The 19,375-nt window shown below is 46.3% G+C and overlaps 1 protein-coding gene across 2 annotated transcripts in view; it reads right to left on the bottom strand.

Annotated features, from left to right (window-relative positions):
- Positions 1-9,349: 9,349 nt before the first annotated feature.
- Positions 9,350-19,375, bottom strand: part of CTNND2 (catenin delta 2) — a gene marked incomplete at its 5' end in the record, with an annotated part of 876,397 nt that continues 866,371 nt past the window's right edge. For both annotated transcript variants that reach the window (XM_081303245.1, XM_081303246.1), the window contains 2 exons: positions 9,350-9,643; positions 17,984-18,057. In XM_081303245.1, the coding sequence (XP_081159371.1) occupies positions 9,383-9,643; positions 17,984-18,057 (335 nt within the window). In that variant the 3' untranslated portion in view covers positions 9,350-9,382. The remainder of the gene's footprint in view (positions 9,644-17,983; positions 18,058-19,375) is intronic.

The raw sequence follows: 19,375 nt of genomic DNA, 5'->3' as shown, positions 1-19,375 counted from the left end.
TTGGCAGAGACTCAGGCCACATCAGGAATACCGTGCCACTTGGTGAAGCATTATGGCCTCATTTGATCAATTAATGCTTCTCAACACCGCTCTCCTGGCTGGTGCCCTCAGGATGAAGATCAGGTGCTTAGCAGCAAGTTCAGCTTTAGAATTTCTGAAGTTTGTTGGATTCCGTGCTGTTGCCCTTTGATCCCTGTATCAGTGTGCCTGGGCTGCAGTGTCAGAGCACCACCGGCGGGGCCTAAACAGCAGAAATGCATTTCCTCACAGTTCTAGAAGTCAGGGAGGAAGGTGCTGTCACTGTTGGTTTCACTCTGGCCCTACTTGGCCACTGTGTCCTCACATGGGGGCCTTTGTCCCTGCATGTGAACAAGTTTCCTCTTCTTACAAGGACAGTGGTCCTATTGAGTTGGAGTCCACCCTACTAACCTCCTTTTAACTTAGTTATCTCTTCAGGGGTAACTTAATAGGGACCAGAGTTAGGGCTTCAATTTGTGAATTTGAGGGGACACAATTCAGCCCTTAACGATCCCTTTCACATTTTTTTTTATTTTTTATTGGATGTTCACAACATTACAAAACTCATGACAAATCATATTTCATAGATTAGAATCAATTGGGTTATGAACTCCCATTTTTACCCCAAATACAGATTGCAGAATCACATCGGCTACACATCACATTTTTACATACTGCCATATTAGTGACTGTTGTATTCTGCTACCTTTACTATCCTCTAAAATCCCCCCTCCCCTTCCCTCCCATCTTCTCTCTCTACCCCATCTATTGAAATTCATTTCCCTCCATGTTTGTTATCCCATTCCCCTCGTAAACTCTTATATATAATTTTGTATTACAATGAGGGTCTCCCTCCATTTCCATGTGATTTCCCTTTTTTTTTCTCCCTTTCCCTCCCGCCTCATGTCTCTGTTTAATGCTAGTCTTTTCTTCCTGCTCAGCCTCACTGTTCTGCTCTTAGTTGCTCTCATTATATCAAAGAAGACATTTGGTATTTGTTTTTTAGGGATTGGCTAGCTTCACTAAGCATAATCTGCTCTAGTGCCATCCATTTCCCTGCAAATTCCGTGATTTTGTCATTTTTTAGTGCTGCGTAATATTCCATGGTATATAAATGCCACATTTTTTTTATCCATTCATCTATTGAAGGGCCTCTGGGTTGATTCCACAGTCTAGCAATTGTGAACTGTGCTGCTATGAACATCGATGTGGCAGTATCCCTGTAGTGTGCTCTTTTAAGGTCTTCAGGAAATAGTCCGAGTAGGGCAATAGCTGGGTCAAATGGTGGTTCCATTCCCAGCTTTCCCAGGAATCTCCATACTGCTTTCCAAATTGGCCGCACCCGTTTGCAGTCCCACCAGCAGTGTACAAGAGTACCCTTTTCCCCACATCCTCGCCAGCACTTGTTGTTGTTTGACTTCATCATGGCTGCCAATCTTACTGGGGTGAGGTGGTATCTTAGGGTGGTTTTGATTTGCATTTCCTTGACTGCTAGAGATGGTGAGCATTTTTTCATGTACTTATTGATTGATTGTATGTCCTCCTCTGAGAAGTGTCTGTTCAGGTCCTTGGCCCATTTGTTGATTGGGTTGTTTGTTTTCTTATTGTCTAATTTTTTGAGTTCTTTGTATACTCTGGATATTAGGGCTCTATCTGAAGTGTGAGGAGTAAAAATTTGTTCCCTTTCACATTTTTGTATTAAGTGGGGGAAGCACATGCCCTCCTTGTTGACACCCTTATATGTCTGGGGAGTTATGACTACCTTTCAAGGAAGTGTCCAGAATTCAGATGGCAGAGCCACGAGGCAAAGCCAGGTGGAGACCTTGGAATCGGTTTCCCACCTGTCCCCTTGACATTGAGCACCATTTTGCAAATGTATTGGCTGGTGTGTCCTAACTGTTGTGCCTGGCTTGCTGTCTTAGGATGTAGATTTTGGGAGCCTTCAGATAATGTGTGAGAAGTGTGGCTGCTCTGAAGTGTTTCTGCTGGAGAAAGCATGTGGGGAGGCCTCAGAGGATGCCCCAATGCTCAGGAGCTGTTCCTGCTCCAGCTGCCAAGAGCTTGGTCTTCCGTTCCAGACCTTGTAGCTGATTCTGAGATGAGCAGAGTTGAGCCATCCCCATAGAGTCCAGTCTAGATTGCAAATTCTTGAACAACTTTTGGAGTAGTCTGTTAAAGAGCAGAAGATAATCAGAATGAAAGTAGTTCAAAATCGTGTGTGATTTTTTAAGTAAGTTGTACATACAAGTGGTGGTATTGTAACAATTTTTTCTTTGATAACTGGTTAGCTCAGATACTTGACATACAGTTTTAACATGGCTATTGATCTGCATTTAACTTGCAGTTCACTTTCCTCAGCTCTGTGACCAAAATGTGTTTATCTCATAGATGTCTGCTTTCATGAGAGAATGAAGACTCCTTGCAGCCATTAGGAAATAGACACCTGGCTTCCCTGTCAAGTGCATGACTAAAGGGAGCTTGGCTGTGTTGTGGAAATGGGTTTCAGGTAGCCCAGGCATTGAGGAATGTAGAGTTAGACTTGAACACAAGGGGGTGAGAGAGTGTTATAGTTTGGATTTGAGGTGTCCCCCAAAAGCTCATGTGTGAGATAATGCAGGAATGTTGAGAGGTGAAATGATTAGATTATGAGAGCTGTAGCCTAATTAGTGGATTAATCCATTTGATGGATTAATAATTTGAATGCATTAATGGGTGGGGGTAACTGTAGGCAAATGGGGCGTGGCTGGAGAAAGTAGGTCACTTGGGGCATACACTTGGAGATTCAGTCATCCTTGGCTATCTCTGCTTCCTGTCTGCCACACCCCTCCACCATGATGTTCTGCCTTACCTTGGGCCCAGTGATGGAGCTGGCCCACTGTAGACAGAATCTCTTAGAAAACCTGAGCCAAAAGAAACTTTTCCTTCTCTGAGTTTTTCTTGCCAGGCATTTTGGTCACATTGATGCAAAAATGACTGACACAGAGCAGGTAGTATGGATGAAAGTCTGGAAGGAATCCACCCAGCTCATGTGGCAGGTGCCTGTGGGTGTGGAGTGGAGAGTAAATGGGCTCCTCGAAAGGGCTGGTAGCCAGATGCCCAACCTTTCTGAGACAGGATTAACCTTGTTTCCTGCCATTCTCTGTATATTTCAGGGTGCCAATAAAGGATGCCCCTTGTGGAGTCAGACGGTCCTCTCCCTATGGCTTCTTTGCTTGACAGGGTCTTAATCATGTCTCAGGTTGCAAAGTCTCAATTTTATGTTGACCTACAAAATTCATCAGTATGTGGCATCAAATATCCATTCCTCTGACTTGAAAAAATGGGGCTTAATCTAGTAGGAGTCCACAGGACAAGGAGGATAAGTGTTTAAACAGTACAGAAGCCATAAATGCTGTACCTATAGAAGGGGTGGCCTTTAAACTGTTTGTATGAGCATAAGCCATATTCCCCCTGATTCCCTCAGCTGGCCCAGATGGTTCAGTTCCTTCCTTCCTTCCTTCCTTCCTTCCTTCCTTCCTTCCTTCCTTCCTTCCTTCCTTCCTCCCTCCCTCCCTCCCTCCCTCCCTCCCTCCTCCTCCTCCTTCTTTTTAATATTTTTTAGCTGTCAGTGGACAGAATTGACCCAGTGCCTCACACCTACTAGGCAAGTGCTCTTCCACTGAGCCACAACCCCAGCCCCTCCTTTCGTTTATGATTGTCTCAGGATCGCATTTTAGTAGATGGTCCACTGCCATTTTCCTACTCACTCACCCTCACCTGCTGTTGGAACAGCTCTTGAAGGCCCTGCATGGTCTGCAAAGTACTGTTGAAGGCTGCTTCTCTGCCCTCCCCCTCCTTGCCATCCTTTGTGCCCACCATTGGCATTTGTCACTCTTCACATGAGGTCTTTCCTGCCTGGTTTTGAAACCTTTGCTTTCACCTTGCGTCCTTTCCTGTAGCGCACAGCCTCCCTAGAACCTTACCCACTCTAGGACTTGCTTCTCGCCATATTCTCCTTTTCACAAATGCTCTATCCACGCCCATTTTCCAACTTTCAACCCCAGAGGAGCAATGCCTACTTTTATATCTCCAGTTCAGAGTCTCCGTTACATTTCCCACTGCCGGTTGCAGCTCAGCCCCTGGATATACCAGCAGCACAGGAAACTCCACATGTCCAAATGGAGTGGGCTGTATTTGCTGGAAAAGAGGGGCAACCCGGGCTCACATCTCAGAGGCATCTTTAGGTGCTTCTCTCTCTCATTAAGTAGTGGACAAGTGCCTCTGATCAACTCTGACAATATTTTATATTAGTTTTGTTAGTTTTACTGTCAGCTCCTCCCTCAGACCCTGATTTGTTTTCTAGATTGTTGTTCTTTATTGTTCTGTGCATCACCCAGGCGTCTTGTGAAAAGGCAGATTTTGATGTGGAAATGCTTGTGTGGGAGTTATTTGAGTAAAATGCTCACGCTTCTGGATCATTACAATTGTCTCATAAGTGATCGTCTCTAGACCAGGCATTCTCAAAGTGTGGTCCTCAGACAAGCAACGTGAACATCATTTGTTAGAAATGCAAATTCTTAGCCATATCCAGCCCTACCCAGGCAAGCCCTCCGAACGAGCCTGCTGGGTCATGTGCTCCAGGTGATTCTGCTGCGGGCTGGAGTTTTAGAGCACCCATCTAGAGTTTGCCTTTATGGTCACCACACACACCAAGGATCTTTGTACAGGTGCAATAAGAAATTGTCAATGTTTCCACAAGGTGGTTTTTTAAAGGCCTACAGCTTTGCCCTCAGATGATTTTTCTTTCTCTCTTAGTTAATCCCTTCTCTGTTCCTAATTTTAAAATAAAAATCATCGCCTGTTGTTCCCTGTCCGTTCATGGTGCTTCCTATATCTTCTCCTTCATTCTTGTTTCTGTTACCTGAAATGCTCCTATTCTTGCTCCCTGGAAGTCTATCCTTTCTTCAAATTCTAGCCAAATGCTGTCTCCTCTGTCTTGTTTCTCAGATCACCACGCTATGAAGTGTGGCATTTTACGTTCTTGAACTCAGTTGTGATTAGCACCTGGAGCAGGGCACTGGGACAGTGGTTCTCCACTGGGGCCGATCTGCCCCCTGTGGAGCACTTGGTATTCTTTGTGAACTGAAGGTCTTGGTCTTTCACTTTGTAAGGCCACTAATAATTTAGCACATTATGATTTTCCTTGCTCTTTGGTTCTACTGGTGACCAAACAATATGGCGCTTCGAGGTGAGGCGTGATGTGCACAAGGTTCTCTTTCCCACAGAGCCCTCGCCAAGGTGCACCCTCATGAAGATCCTGAAATGAGATGCACCATGGGTTGGAGATTATCTCTAGGAGCTAAAGGAGACCTTGGAAACCCACAAGTCCAGTTCTTATTCAGTTTGTATACCAGTTCACGTGTGTGAAGCTCTTGGGCAAACTAAACTCAAATTTTCAGATTTTTAAAGGCAATCAGTCATTCACCCATAAATTCCATAACACCCCAACACCCCAGCAGAGTCTGGGCAGCACCTGGTGCTCAAGCACACAGTGTGTGACAAATAACTGAGCAGCCACACTAAGTATGATGAACAAAGACCACAGAGGGCTTGCAGCCAGAGCAGAGCGGGTTTTGCCACCAAGCCAGTTGTGAAATGTTATTTGGGATATTTGAGAGAGCAAGGTTGATGATCAGATGGTCATTGGTTTGGTCTTGGTTAGCTGGTTGCTTGACCTGCATTTCAGCCCTGCTGTCCTGACCACCGCTGGGAAGGAAAGTGTCTCAGGTTGGGCCTGGGAGAGCATGTTTCTCCAGGGAACTCCGCCAGGTATCAGCAGGCTCCGGTCTGGGATATGCAGTTCCAAAACACCGTGTGCCCCCGTTGCTTGGCTTTTCTCCTCTCTGTGTCATACAGATGTTCCGTCATTCAGTCAGCTGGTGAGTTGAGGTGTCCACTGGGCTTGGCCTACTCCTGCTATCTGAGCTGAGCTGAGCTGATCATTCTGAGTTTTCATATTTGGCTAGTGAGAGACCATGGCAGTCTGGAGCAACACTTTTGCAAACAGATATTTTTCAGGCAGTACTTAATGTTATTTCCCCACACCAACATGGGGGTCTTCAGATCTTATGGCCCAGGGGCACAGCTTCTAGGAAGAAGGGGGATGGTATCAGACACTAAGGAAGAGTTCAAGTGGAGAAACCAGACAGACCAAATACATTGAGTATTTTGGTGGTTATTGGTATGTATTTAATCTTTATTTGTTATTCAGTTTAAATGCTGCTTTTATCTTATTATTATTTCTTTAAGAGCAGCTTTCCATAATGTGAGCCTTATCAAGATGAACAGGTCATCACTGGCTAACCTTCACCTAGGTCAGCGCCAGTAAGATATGACCTCTGCGTCACCCTAATTCTTAGAAAATTGATATTTTATTGTTTAACCCATAACTGTTAACGAGGACTGAAATATGAGTGCATGGTATTGCAGCTGAATCAGGATTAAAAGATCTTATTTGTAAGTGTTAATTCTATTTATAATGGTGTAGTCTAAGTGCTCCTTTATCAGACTGTGGTGATTAGCTTTTCCTACGTTCATGTCTGGGCTTACATCCTGTTACGTGCACTGGGTGTATTTAGTATCTACCATAAGGGACTGAATAGAAGAAGAAGTTGTGCTAGCTGAAAAATACCATTCCCATCTCAAAAGGATGACCCAGAGTCTGGAGGCTCTGGAGACCCAAGAAGCAGCCACCTGGGGGAGGTGTCTTACTTGCTCATCAGCACAGTGAAAGCCAACCAATGGTTCCTTGCCACTTGAGGCTTTTAATCAATACATATCTTATATTTCACTAGCTGATCAACCTTATTTACCAAGGGAGACTGTGGGGCTTCAGGCCATGTTACTGTTCAGATAAGATCCATCTATCTAGTTGGTTATTTATCCATCATCTGCCTCCCTCCCTTCCTGTCTCCCTCCCTCCCTTCCTTCCTGTTCATTTATCAGCTATCTTTTGCCTTCTGCTTACCTACCTATCATCTATCTCTGTGTATTTATGAAAAGGGGAAAAAAAGGATTGGCTTGAGTAACTACGCACACTTCAATTTCCTTCTCCTCCTTACAGCTGGATCCCAGAGGTTCGTGGATGAATCAGTTCACCACAGTCTGGTACCATATGCCCTCAAAGAAATACAGACAGCAAAGGCATCTTTGGTCTTCAAGAATTGCTAATGTGGGCCATCCACTGAGACCCAAAGTCATTAAAAATAAAATTGCAAGTTCCTACTAGGAGGAGGACTGTGTTTGCATATCATTAGTTTTCCCTGCACAACTCTCAGCAAGAACTGCATCCTACTGTTTACTTTTGAAAGGTTAAACCAGCTATTGGTTGTGGATAAGTAACGTCTATACCATGCTCTGCCTTGATGAACCTGCATTTCACTCTACAACTCAGATGAAGACCAAGCTCTGTCTTTAATGCTACATCTTTCTCTCTCTCTAGAAGGAGGGGTGGGAGCATTTCTTTGAGGAAACCCAGAAACCTGGAGTCCTACAGTAAACAAAGCTTCAAGGTCCAACGCCTAGGTAATTTTTAGGAAATTTATATGTAATTTTCTGTCTGCTGCTCTATTCTGGAAGTTAACATTTCCAAAAAGAGGCACAAATGAAGTATATTTGGATTACTGTTAAATTTGGAGCAAGAACCATGACTTCAGACTTTGAGCTGAATTAATCTATGTGGCGTGAAGGGCAGTCAGTTTTAAAGGAAGATGGCAGCCAATTTCTTTTGTTATTTATTTTTTTATTTTTTCCAAGAACAGTTAACATTTACTAGGCACCTATTGGCCTCAGTCACTTGCATCTAAAGAGCGAAGCTAATTCACCCACAGCCCGTGTTCTTTGAAATGGTTAGCCTTATTTCTTAGCTCTGTTAACCACTAGTCTAACATTAGCTTCAAGTTCAATTTTAATCATCTACCCCATAATTGTCTACTGCTCCCTGCCACGAACAAAAAGTTTAGGGGGGAATAAGGCGAGCAGTTTACATTTTCTGTGGACACTTCAAGTAATTGGCCCCAAAGTGAAATTATCGATTGGCCATGGTTTGTAGTGTTCTGAGGGCGTAAAACGTGGAAGGAAATTGACCTGTAGAAAGAGTTGGTATCCAAGAATGTGTGAACGTGTGAAAATCCTATAACTTCACTTCAACTGGCCTAATATCCTGAGTCACTAGATGGTCAGAAGAATAGATATAGTACGAAAGGAACAAACCAATGTACATTGATACTAAAAACCAAAAACAAAGTCTGCACAAATGAACAGCAAATGAAATCGCTTCTATCCAAATATGATCTCACACAGGTCATTTTTTCCCTACGTACATGGACATACACACACCCACACACTCACAGACGCACAGCAAGGATGCGTATTTTTTTGTAAGCTAGGTCCTTGGAAATAGACATTCTTAGCAAATATGGATGACAGATCAATTGTAATTTATTTTCTTTTAACACTGTATCATCATAAAGAAAACTGGTATAAATGAAAAAATCTATTTCAAATATCTACATCTAAAATTTTAGGCAGTGGAAAAGCACTTTGTTGACAAGGAGAGTGGAATGATGGATGTTAATCGTCAGGAACTGCTGAATGCCTCGTTAGTTGCCACAAACAAATTCACATATCAGAACGAACAATACTGTTAAATATTCCTTTTTTTCCTTTTTTTTTCGTTTTTTTTTTTTTGTTTTTTGTTAAAACATACTGGGAGAAAGAAAAGAAAAGAAAAACTGGAAATCCATACATCTTTCAAAAGTTTGAAATTGAAGCAATATTTAGAACCATAGATGAGGAAACATGGTGGCATTGGTGTAATATACACAATGCGCTCTTCTTCTTTAATCTGTAATGTACATCAAATACTTTACAACAATGCATTAACAAAAGGCAAGAAACATCTTGCTATACAGAGGAACCCCAATGCAACTTGAAGCCTAGAGTCACAACGGATGAAGAGAGTAAACAAAGCGTGAGAAGCCGTCCCCCATAAGTGTGTAAACTCTTCTGTGTCTTGTGCTTAACTAACCTCCACGCCCCGCCACCGGCCCTCTCCTCCCTCCTTCCTCTGCCGCCTTCCACGTAAAGCACTCTTTAAGCCCTACAGCTCAGACTAGAACGGTGTGGCCCGTTGTCGTGTTTAGGATCTACTGATTGCCGAGTTAACGTTTGATTCGTTTAGCTTTCTAAAATAGCTCTTAATATTCCCTTACTGGTTATCACAGCCTTCCTATGGAACAGGCTTGAACAAACTAAATTTGCAGGGTGGGGAGAAATGTCTCGTGGTGTCTGCATGCACATGCACTGCTCCGGGCGCCTGGCCGGCTCACACCCAGGAGTCGGGCGAGGCCGGGTAGTGGCTCGTTTCATAGTTCAGTTCGCTGTAGGGACGGGCTGCCGAGTAGAAGTCGACGTAGTTGCCCGTGGACTTGAGGCCCAGGTGCATGGTGTACTCGCTGGCCGGAGGGCGGTGGTGGACCTGGTCCTCAAAGAAGGACTCGTCGTAATTCCTCGTGGAGTTCTGAAACGGCTGGTAGGCCTCGTAATCCTTTCTGCTGGGCTCTTGGGGGACTGGTTGTGCTGAACCCTGTGAGGGCAGAGGGGAGAGTCAGGCTGGGTTAACTCATTTCCACCAGCTCCCTCCCGCCAGGCCACTCCACCCGGCCTCGGAGAAAAGCCCACGCCATGCTGGGCATTCACCCCTGAGCATTCTCCCAAGGCTGCCACCTGTGTTTTTTTTTAAGAAAAAAAATTAAATTGATCATAATTATGGGTGAGCTGGAATGATTGTACAGATACACAACATGCCAGGATCAAATCGGTGCAATGAGTCTTTCTGTCTCCTCCAACATTTATCATTTATCTGTGCTGGGAACCTTTGAACCGCCCTCTTTATAAAATATATGGAATGTGCTGTGTCCTGTGGTCACCCTGCGGTGTTGCAGAACGCCGTGCTATTCCTCCCCTGTAACTGGATTCTGGAGCACGTTATCCACCTCCCTCCCGCCCCTCCTCTTTCTCCCTTCCTAGTCTCCAGGGACCACTGTTCTACTCTCTGCATCCACTCTTCCAGGCATGAGTGAGAACATGGGGCACTCGCCCTTCTGTGTCAGCTTTTTTGACCCAACACAGAATCGTCCCGTTCCAACCCTGCTGCTGCAGATGACAGGATGCGGTTTTCTGTGTGGCTGAATAATATGCTACCGTGCACATATATCACAGTTTCAGAATGGGTTCTTGGGTCCACACGTTATCCTTCTGCGTACTCCTCTCTCTCTCATTATTATTGTGGTAAAGTTGACATAACATAAAACTGGCCCTTGTGAACAGGCTGGAGTGCCCCGCTCAGGGCTGTTGTGCAGCCACCCCCCCATCCCCTCCCACAACTTCCTCCCCACCCCACACAGGCTTGCTGGCATTCACTAAGCACAACCCACCTCCTCCCTCACCCCTGGCACACACATTCTACTCTCTCTCTCTCTGAATTCCCTGCTCCAGAGCTCTGGTCAATGGAGTTGTACAGGATCAGTTGTTGTGTGTCCAGCCTGTTCATGCAGCATAATGTGTTCATGGTTCATTCATGTTGTAACATGTGCCAGGATGTCCCGATGTCCCTGCTTTGTATGTTGAAAGAGATTCCCTTATAGGGACAACCCATGTTTGGCTCATCTTTCCTCCATCCATGGACACTGGGGATCCTCCCACCTTCTGGCTCTTGGGAGTTAGGCTGCAAGGATCATGGTGCACCAGGGTCTATGGGTCCCTGCTTCTGATTCTCCTGGGTCAGTACCCGGCAGTGGGCCAAAGGGTAATTCTTTCAGGGAGACATCACACTGTCTGCCATAGTGGCCACACCATTTTACTAGCTAACCTTTTAAAATTAAAGTGGTGTAGACCAGAGCTAGAGAACACATGGACTTGACTTTCATCTTTTCTGCATTTTCTGGTATCACACTCAGGTACTGCAATCTCCAGGGGACGTGAAGATGCACAAGGTCTAATGGCCACTCAGGAATCTTCCCTCCGGTGTAGAGGACCATCATCAACATGCTTCTGATTCCTGTGTGCACACAGGGGACTGAGGCCTCCCTGTGGTTGGGCCACTCCCTCACACCTTCCTAAGTGACCAGGGACCACAGCCTTAGATGCACACTCCAAATACTCTGCACTCTGAGGGACAAAATGTTCCCTAACTTGGTGCTATCAAGAACTGGTGGGCTCAAGCATGCTGTGTGATGAAGCCTTGGATTAGCAGGGAGGGGGTCTTCACAATTGTCTGGTTCCCCCTGGGCCACCTCAATACCCCCCAGGCTTTGCCCTCTGCACATTACTGTTTGATGTATGGCCTAGGAACATTCAGGGATTACAGGAGCCTAGGAGATACATGAAAGTCAAGAGTCAGTTCCTCTGCTTGGCTTTAGGGAGAGTGAGACCCAGTGTGTTCATGGGCTGATAATATATTTACTACCTGGGGACAGAACGAGCCTTTCCCTTCTGACTGGCTCTGGGGTTCCTCTCCAAGTCCCTGCCCCCAAGGTGAGCAGGATCCCTCAAGGTGTGGGGTAAGGGAGACCCTCTCAGCTAGTGCATAATGCAGGGATGCACCAGCTCTGCTACTGCAGTCACGGGGGAGGAGGTCTGGTTTCAATTAAAACACTCTTAAAAATACAGTTAGATCACTTGCCAGCATTCGGTAATTTCCTATTAATTTAACTAAGGTTCAGCATGGAAACACCCTCTAGAAATTGGTCTCAGTTAGTAAATAATGATTTGCAATTAGCACGTTGTGTATGAGTGAATGTCTCTAATGGCCCGCACATATTTCTTCTCTCAAGGAAGTGAAACTCCTTCTTTTATATGTAATTGATTTATGTTAGTAATCGACCTGCTCTTCTAAGAAGCAGTGAGCTTCATCACAGAAGTGCTCAGAATGTCCACATGTCTAGTTAGTGGTGGCGGAATGCATAAGAAAGTCCAAAAGTCCATAGAGCACAATCCATTGTTAGCCCAAGAGCCTGGAGAGGAGGGGGACATTTGGAAATAATCTACAACACCTGCTCTGACCACACAGACCGTGTGCATAGGCACAGGTGACCTGGGCTACTCCACCAAGAGCTGTGTCTCTGTGGACCTTCTCCACCTCACTTGGGTGCAGCTGTCCGAGAAAGGAGCATAGCAAGGCTTACAAGTGGGAGGTTAGAAAACTCACACAGAAGGACACCAGAATTTATTGTTTCTATTCAGTAGGCACCATCTTCCACATTTAACAAATTCTGTTTTGTTTACTCTTCAAAGGGCAATAAATGTATATGTATATGTCTACCTATATTGATATCATCCATCCATCCATCCACCCATCCATCCATCCATCCATCCACCCACTCATCCATCCATCCATCCATCCACCCATCCATCCATCCATCCATCCATCTCTAATTATAGGAGAGGAAACTGAGATTCAGAGTCATTAAGTAGCTTCTCTAGACACCATGGTGAGTGAGGCTGCGGAGCTGGAATTTGAACATATGCCTGGTCACTCTAAGGTCTATGCTCTCTTTGTGCCAGTAGAGTTTCCACAAAGTCATGGTGGCCAACCTTGGAGGGCTGTCCTCATGGAGCTGATTCCAGACCCTGTGATAAGCAAGGAGGTCAGTGGACATAGGCCAAGGAGAGGTGTGTCTTGTGCTGGTCATGGCCTCCCTCCCGAGGGCACTGCTGGAGACAGGGGGGACCTCAGGGGAAGTCACTCATGAGGCTGCATCTGCTGCTTAGTCATTTCCAGGGTCAACGTGTTGTCACATTCTCTGGTTGGGGCACATTTGAGAGTTGGGTATAACTTATTATCTGAAGCACTTACCTGCTTCAGTTCACCTGTATTATTCATAAAGTCCCACATCAACCCCTTCTAAGGCTGTGCTGAGTGCACAGGTCAACAAACTACTTAGGATGGGTGGTGGGTGGCACTGCTGCGTTTGGAGGGACTGAATTGCTCCCTGGCCTGGAGGGAGGAATGTTGGCTGGTGGAACACATCCATAGTGGAAAAATGTTGGCTGAATTTTACAATTTTCCCTAAGGAAATAAATATCTAAATGTGTTAAAAATTTGGCAGATGAAATGCTCTCAAATATAAGCCCACCCCAGAAAAGAGCTAAAAATACATGCATTAAAAATATCGTGCAGTTTGCATAAACCGAATTCTATGAAGGAAGGAGGACGACCCTATGCAGTGGTGGGAATTTCTAAATGTGGGTGTCTGCTGTGGTGCAGAGAAGCCTGGCTCACCCAAGGATCTGACACTGTGGCTGGCTTGCCCTCAGGCAGCATCCTCTCCAGGAAGGGGAGGTGTGGCCAGCTCACATGGGGCTGGGGGGCCCATGCTCTTTGTGCTTGTATTGTGACTCCTGTTCTTGTAAGACCATCTTCGCTCCACTTTCCCCTCACCTAGTAGAATGTCTAATACAAATCATGGAGCTTGGTTTCAAAGCCCTCCTAACTCTGCTAGCACTAGAACAGAAGACGTCTTCGTGGTTGCTCCTTGCCACATTGTCCAGTGTTCTGGTTTGGATGTGCTCTGTCCCACCACTGGAAGCTCGGTCATCAGTGGGGTATTGTTGAGTTGGTGGAACCTCAAGAGGTGGGGCCTAGTGGGAGACAAGTGGATCATGGAGGCGCCACCTTGGAGGAGATTAATGCTGGTCTTCCAGATTAAATTTGTGTGGTTGAGAATTTTAAAATGAAGCCACACCATGGGCTGGGCCTCATTTGGATGCAGTCATTTTCCCTTTGTGCTTCTCTGCCAGGTTGTAAGGCAACTGAGGGGATCTCACCAGAGGCTGGAACAGATGGGGCCTCTTGGTCTTGGACTTTCAACTTCCCAAACTGGGATTTAAATAAACCTCTTTTCTTTATACACGATTCAGACTCAGGTATTTTGTTATAACTACAGAAAACAGACTCATACAGCCAGCAAACGGGATTTGTTTTGAACACAAGGGAAATATCTGCCTATAAAAGTTCTTCAAACTTTTCCATACTGGGAAATATGAAGAGTCAGAGTATTAACAAAGGAGACCACATGGTAATCTCAGTGGTTTGCAAAGGGTGGTCCCAGCAGCATCAGCATCACTCCCTGGGAGCTTGTTCAAAGGGCAAATTATTGGGCCTACTCCAAACCTTATTGAATTAGGAACTCTGGGGTTGGAGCTCAGAAATCAGTGTTTTAACATCCCTTAGGGGAATTCTGACTCATGCCCAAATTTGAGAACCAAATTGGCAGAGAAGAGGGAAAAATGGAATGAGGCAGAAAAACCAGGTTGAGTCTTTGCCTCTTCCTAGCTGAGTGATTGAAGTCAACACTTATCCTCCTTAAATCTCAATTTCCTCATCTCCGAGGGCACTACTACCTGACAGTGGGACTGAGGACACACGGACACATGGACACACATACACACACACACTCACAAACTAACTCAAGATGCTGGATTTGTTACAAGCAACACAAATCCCTTTGCTTCTCGTTTACAACAAAAGGCCCACTGCCGGCCACATACATAAAGTTAAATAAGGCATTTCTCTTTATAAGCATGGGATAGACTGGTAGAAACTCAACAGGACTTCCAGAGAATAAAAGTGGTTAACTCTTACAATGGTGCCTGTGACCCACTGACCCCAGACGTGAACCCCGGGGCCACCAACTTGATTCTACAGGATCAGTTGTTTCTTCCAGGAGTCCTTAAGCTCTGAATTTGCTGATCTGTAAGTGGGGTCCAGGTAGTCACAGGGCAGAGCAGAGCTGGCTCCTCCCCCTGGGTCATGGGAAGCCTGGGTTACGGGGGATGCCCTGTCCCCCATCAGACTTGGCCATGCCTCCAGAGCTGCTGCCCTGTTCTCAGCCCTCAGAGTCCTTGGCCTCCTCTCGGAGGTCCACAGGAACTCATCTCCTCTAGAAGGTTGGCTACTTCCAGCCTCCTCTGTGGGGCTCCCGAGCCCCCACTGGTGACTGAGACACAGAAGTTTAGAGGGCTCAGCCGAGGGGAGCTAACCCTCAACAAACTCCAGAACATTCCTCCCAGTTGAACTGTTCAGGCGAAAAGTGGAGAGGTCACTCTGTCCAGGAAAGCTCCTAAAATGAAGGCCTTCCACTTGGAAAGGGCTGGCCCTACCCACCTGAGGATCCAAATCATGGACCCTGTCTACAAGGGCATCTCTTACCCAACTGGAGCCCTCAAGAGGAGAAGCTCCACATAAAGACAGATTCACTCCGGTAACGGAGTCCCCGTAAGTACGGCATTTTATTCTGTTTTGCAGGCTCACTGGAGTGTGATAATGATTTTTAGGGGGAAAGAGCTCTCTGGTGGATATTTTTAAAATGCTGCTTCGTATTAGAATTTGACGGACAGCCCAACTGCCCCCTCCCTTTGCTGCCCTGCTCAGGAACAACGAGGGCACGGGGCTATGACCACCGGACTCAGCTCTGGGAGGGCTCCCCCTGTGGTCAGGAGCTGTGGTGCTCAGGTTCCTCCTGGGTCCGGGCAGGAGGTTCAGGAGCATTCACCAGAACCTCTGTGGCCTGCAGGCTTCACTCTGAGATGGACGTCTGGGCAGTGCTGGGGAGAGAGGCTCCACTGGACTGGCTCCCTCCACTGCAGGATGCCATCTTAGCCCATCAATTCTAATTGGCATAAGGGCCCAGAATATTCTTAAGAAGGTGTCCCTTGGGACAGTTTTGGCTTGTCCCTACGTCTAGATAGCAGGCAGTCTCTGGAACCCTCTGTAGCCACATCCTGAGGCACCCAGGACTCCTGGGCCACACTAGGGTGCTTTTTCATTGCCAAGAGTGTGGGATTCCATGGAAGGCGGGTGTGGAACTCACTGGTTCTGCTGACAAGTTTCTCTGTACCCTGGGAACTAAAGACTAATCTTACACTCTCGAATGCAAAATCAGTGTCCTAGTGCGTCCCGACAGGTCTCCCTAAGAGCTAGAGACAGTCTGCTCACTGCGCTGACAGAATTTTGCAGTATTTGCTATAAGAAAAGTGGTTGCTTTCCACAGAAGGAGGCGGCATTCCCAATACATTTTGTTTCTGTTTTCCTTTATGCTCAGGCAGGTACGTTGGCATGTGTGCAATTGTGAGCCACGCTGGTGACCTCGTCTAGTGCTCATGACCGATTTATTTATTTGTTGGCTTCTTTGCTTTTAGTAAAGACCAGAACTTCAGGGAGGCCGATTAGCTGTTAGCAATGTGTCAGGAGGGTGCAGGGCCATTGCATTCACCAGGGGGTCATGCACAACACCAGATGTCTTCCAGAATGATTGCAGTTGGATGGAAAATTGAGGGTGAGAGGCTAACTCCTCTGCTGATGGTCATATCTCCTGCTGATTAGAGGAAAAAATGACTTAAGGTCAAGGAGACAGCCTGGTGTCCTTTTCCCACCCAAATGGTTCTGCTCAGGACATCTGCACCTGCTTGAAGGGGGAGATGCTACCCTGCAGGGTGCTGGGATACTGTTCCAAACCTACACATTTCCCTTCCATGCTTCCTTTATCTGGTTACTGGTACATGGCTTTCAGGTTTATCTTCTTAACTCAACTTTCCCGAAGTATGGCAGGAACATAAGACACAAGCAGAAACAGTTCCTGTTGACAGTTCTTAAGAGCAACCAGCTTTGGGGGGGGTCGGTCTTGCTGTGATGCCCACCAAGGGAGGGAGAGAGAGATTGTCAATTAAATACGAGGCACAAGCTTTGCCCCTTTGCTTTCTTAGCTCCTGCAGAACCCCAGAAAAAAATGAATGTTTCAATGAATGTTTGCTGAAAAAAAAACAAACACCTACAGATTCATATTAGTTCAGGGTCTATGATTCAGAGCTCCTAAAACAAGGAATGTTCACACAAATCACTGGGGCATCTTATTAGAATGTAGCTCTCCTGCAGAAGATCCGGAATGGGTTAAGGCACCAGAGAAGACCCTGTTCTGCACTTGTAATGAGCTCCCAGGTGATGCAGATTATGCTGTTCCTCAACTAGACTTTGCTCAGCAAGGCATGTTCAGTGCTTTCTATTTGGTTGTTTAGATTGAACTTGATGTTTCTGTGTTATTGGTAACTAGCATGTGTAATGAATGTTTTCTTCCTAATTAGAGTTGGCTCTGTTACAGGAGCTATTCAATTCCTGCCCAGAAATTAGGCAGTTTCTGTTTAGCCAATGACACCTTACACTTATCTACTGGGGACTTTCTTTTAGCTTTATATCTATATTAGTCTGGTGTCTGTTACTGTAATGAAACACCTGAAGCTGGGTAATGTTACAAAGAAAAGAGGTTTATTTATCTCACAGTTCTGGAGGCTCAGGGGCATGTTGTTGGTACTGGCCTGGCTCTGGTGAGGACCACATGGTGGATAGTATGACAATGGTTGGAGAACATGTGTTAGAGGGATCACGTGAAGAAACAGGAAGCCCAAGGAGGAGATGGCTTTGTTTAAAACAACTTGCTCTTGAGAGAACTAACTTCAGATCCCATGAGAACCACTTTAATCACTTCTGAGGGTCTCAATGACTTTCCATTAGGCTCTACCTCTTAAGGCCCCACCATCTCAATGCCGCCATCCAGAGGACCCAGCCTCCTACACACGAACCCTGGGGACAAACCACATCCAAGCCCAGCACCACCACGGTGGAGAACTTGCTTTGCCAGCAGGTCAGGAAGCAGCTTCCATGAAATCCCAAGTAGTTTTAGGATCTGAGGCTGTTCTGAGCACTGCCGCTGGCCACCCACCTGTATGCTGTGGCAGGTGTGAGAGAGGACATCAGGGGACATCTCTCCCGGTCTCTGATGATGTGAGGTGAAAGTTAAAGTCTTAAAAATCCCAGGTTACTTTCCATGAGTCAAATGGAAAAAACGCACAGAAAGGTGCTGCCTTTACTCACCTGGTTGTGTTTGATGTCCTCGGTGGGTGCACCGTACGAATTCCTATACAAGGTGGAAATCCCAGTGTTTTGAGCTACAAACAAAAGGAAAACAAAAGTGTTAGCGAAGAAAGCAGGATTTCAAGCGAGGAATGATGGCTCTCGAGGCCAGTTTCACCCTGACAGAGCTGGGCATCCTAAGAACCGTTCCAAGTAGGAGAGATGCTTTGCGCCTGGACCTCATTTTACATGGAGAGATGCAGAAAGAGCGCAGTGGTGCGGTCAACACCCCGGGCAACACTGCTCACCGCACAGACAGGGTCAGCGCAGGTGCAGCAGACACATGGCCACCTCGAGAGCTTTATTGCCTTCTTTTCTGGTGAGAACGGGTAGATAATAGAGGCTCGTCGCCTGCACTGGAGCATGCAGTCTGTATCAGCAGCTTAGTTTTTAGCTGAAGAATGACAAGAATAACATTTCTAATTTGAGCTCACAGAAGTGCTCGGTCATCATCCAGACAGTTCATTTCTCCACAGCCCAAAGGACCAATTGACGGTGCCACCTGAATGTCCCCTGTGCATCTGGGGGGCTGTGGCTTTGAATCCTGGTAGGTGCAGAGATAGGGTCCCCCTGGCTTCTCACCCACATGTGGTGTGGCCAAAAGGAAGGAGGAAGACCCCCTCCAGCTGCCAGCAGCTTCCACAGGCTGAGAGTGGGTGACGGTGCCTCCTCTTTACCCAGAACCCTGAGGCGCATGCCACAGGCCTCCAGGAGGGGCTCAGGCACTACCATCAGGGTGCAGCTGATGAAGGATCACGGTGGAAGAAAGCTCAACAAAGTCCGTCTGTCAAGTGTCAGTGGGACATAGAATACTCTGGAAATAAGAAGGGCTTGGCCTTTGTTTCCAGTGATAGATGCAACCTGAACTTTTCTTAAAATTGGGAGCCATCTCACCACAAAGCCATGAAAAGCTAATTTCGGCTTTACTATAAATTACTGCAAATTCTGAACCTGCTTTGAATGCCTGCCCGTGCCTTGAACTCACCCATGCCTGGCTCTCTGACCAGACAGCAGCCCTCTCTGAAACTTTAGTGAGGCCTCACAAATCTTGGCCTTCCCTGGCCAGATAATGACCCTCTCTGAGGCTCTAATGACCTTCATAAATTCTGATGTCGGGGCCAGCAAAAATGTAAACTACCATTAGTGTGATGCTCGTCAGAGTTCTGTCATCTGTAACCCCCCTTTGTGTAACTTTCTGGGCTATAAAGCTGGGCTGCAGGAAAGCTGCGGCTGCTGTCTTGTTCCCGCCGTTTTGGGTGGGAAAGGCAGCCTGGCCAGTCGAAATAATAAGCTTGCTTTAATTTGATTTTAATTGGAGTCAGTGGTCTTTTCTTGCATCCTGGTCTAACACCA

The sequence above is a fragment of the Spermophilus citellus genome (genome assembly GCF_964194105.1).
Source record: "Spermophilus citellus genome assembly, chromosome: 1".
In the NCBI taxonomy this organism is placed as follows: domain Eukaryota; kingdom Metazoa; phylum Chordata; class Mammalia; order Rodentia; family Sciuridae; genus Spermophilus; species Spermophilus citellus.
This window is presented reverse-complemented; position numbering and strand designations above follow the sequence as displayed.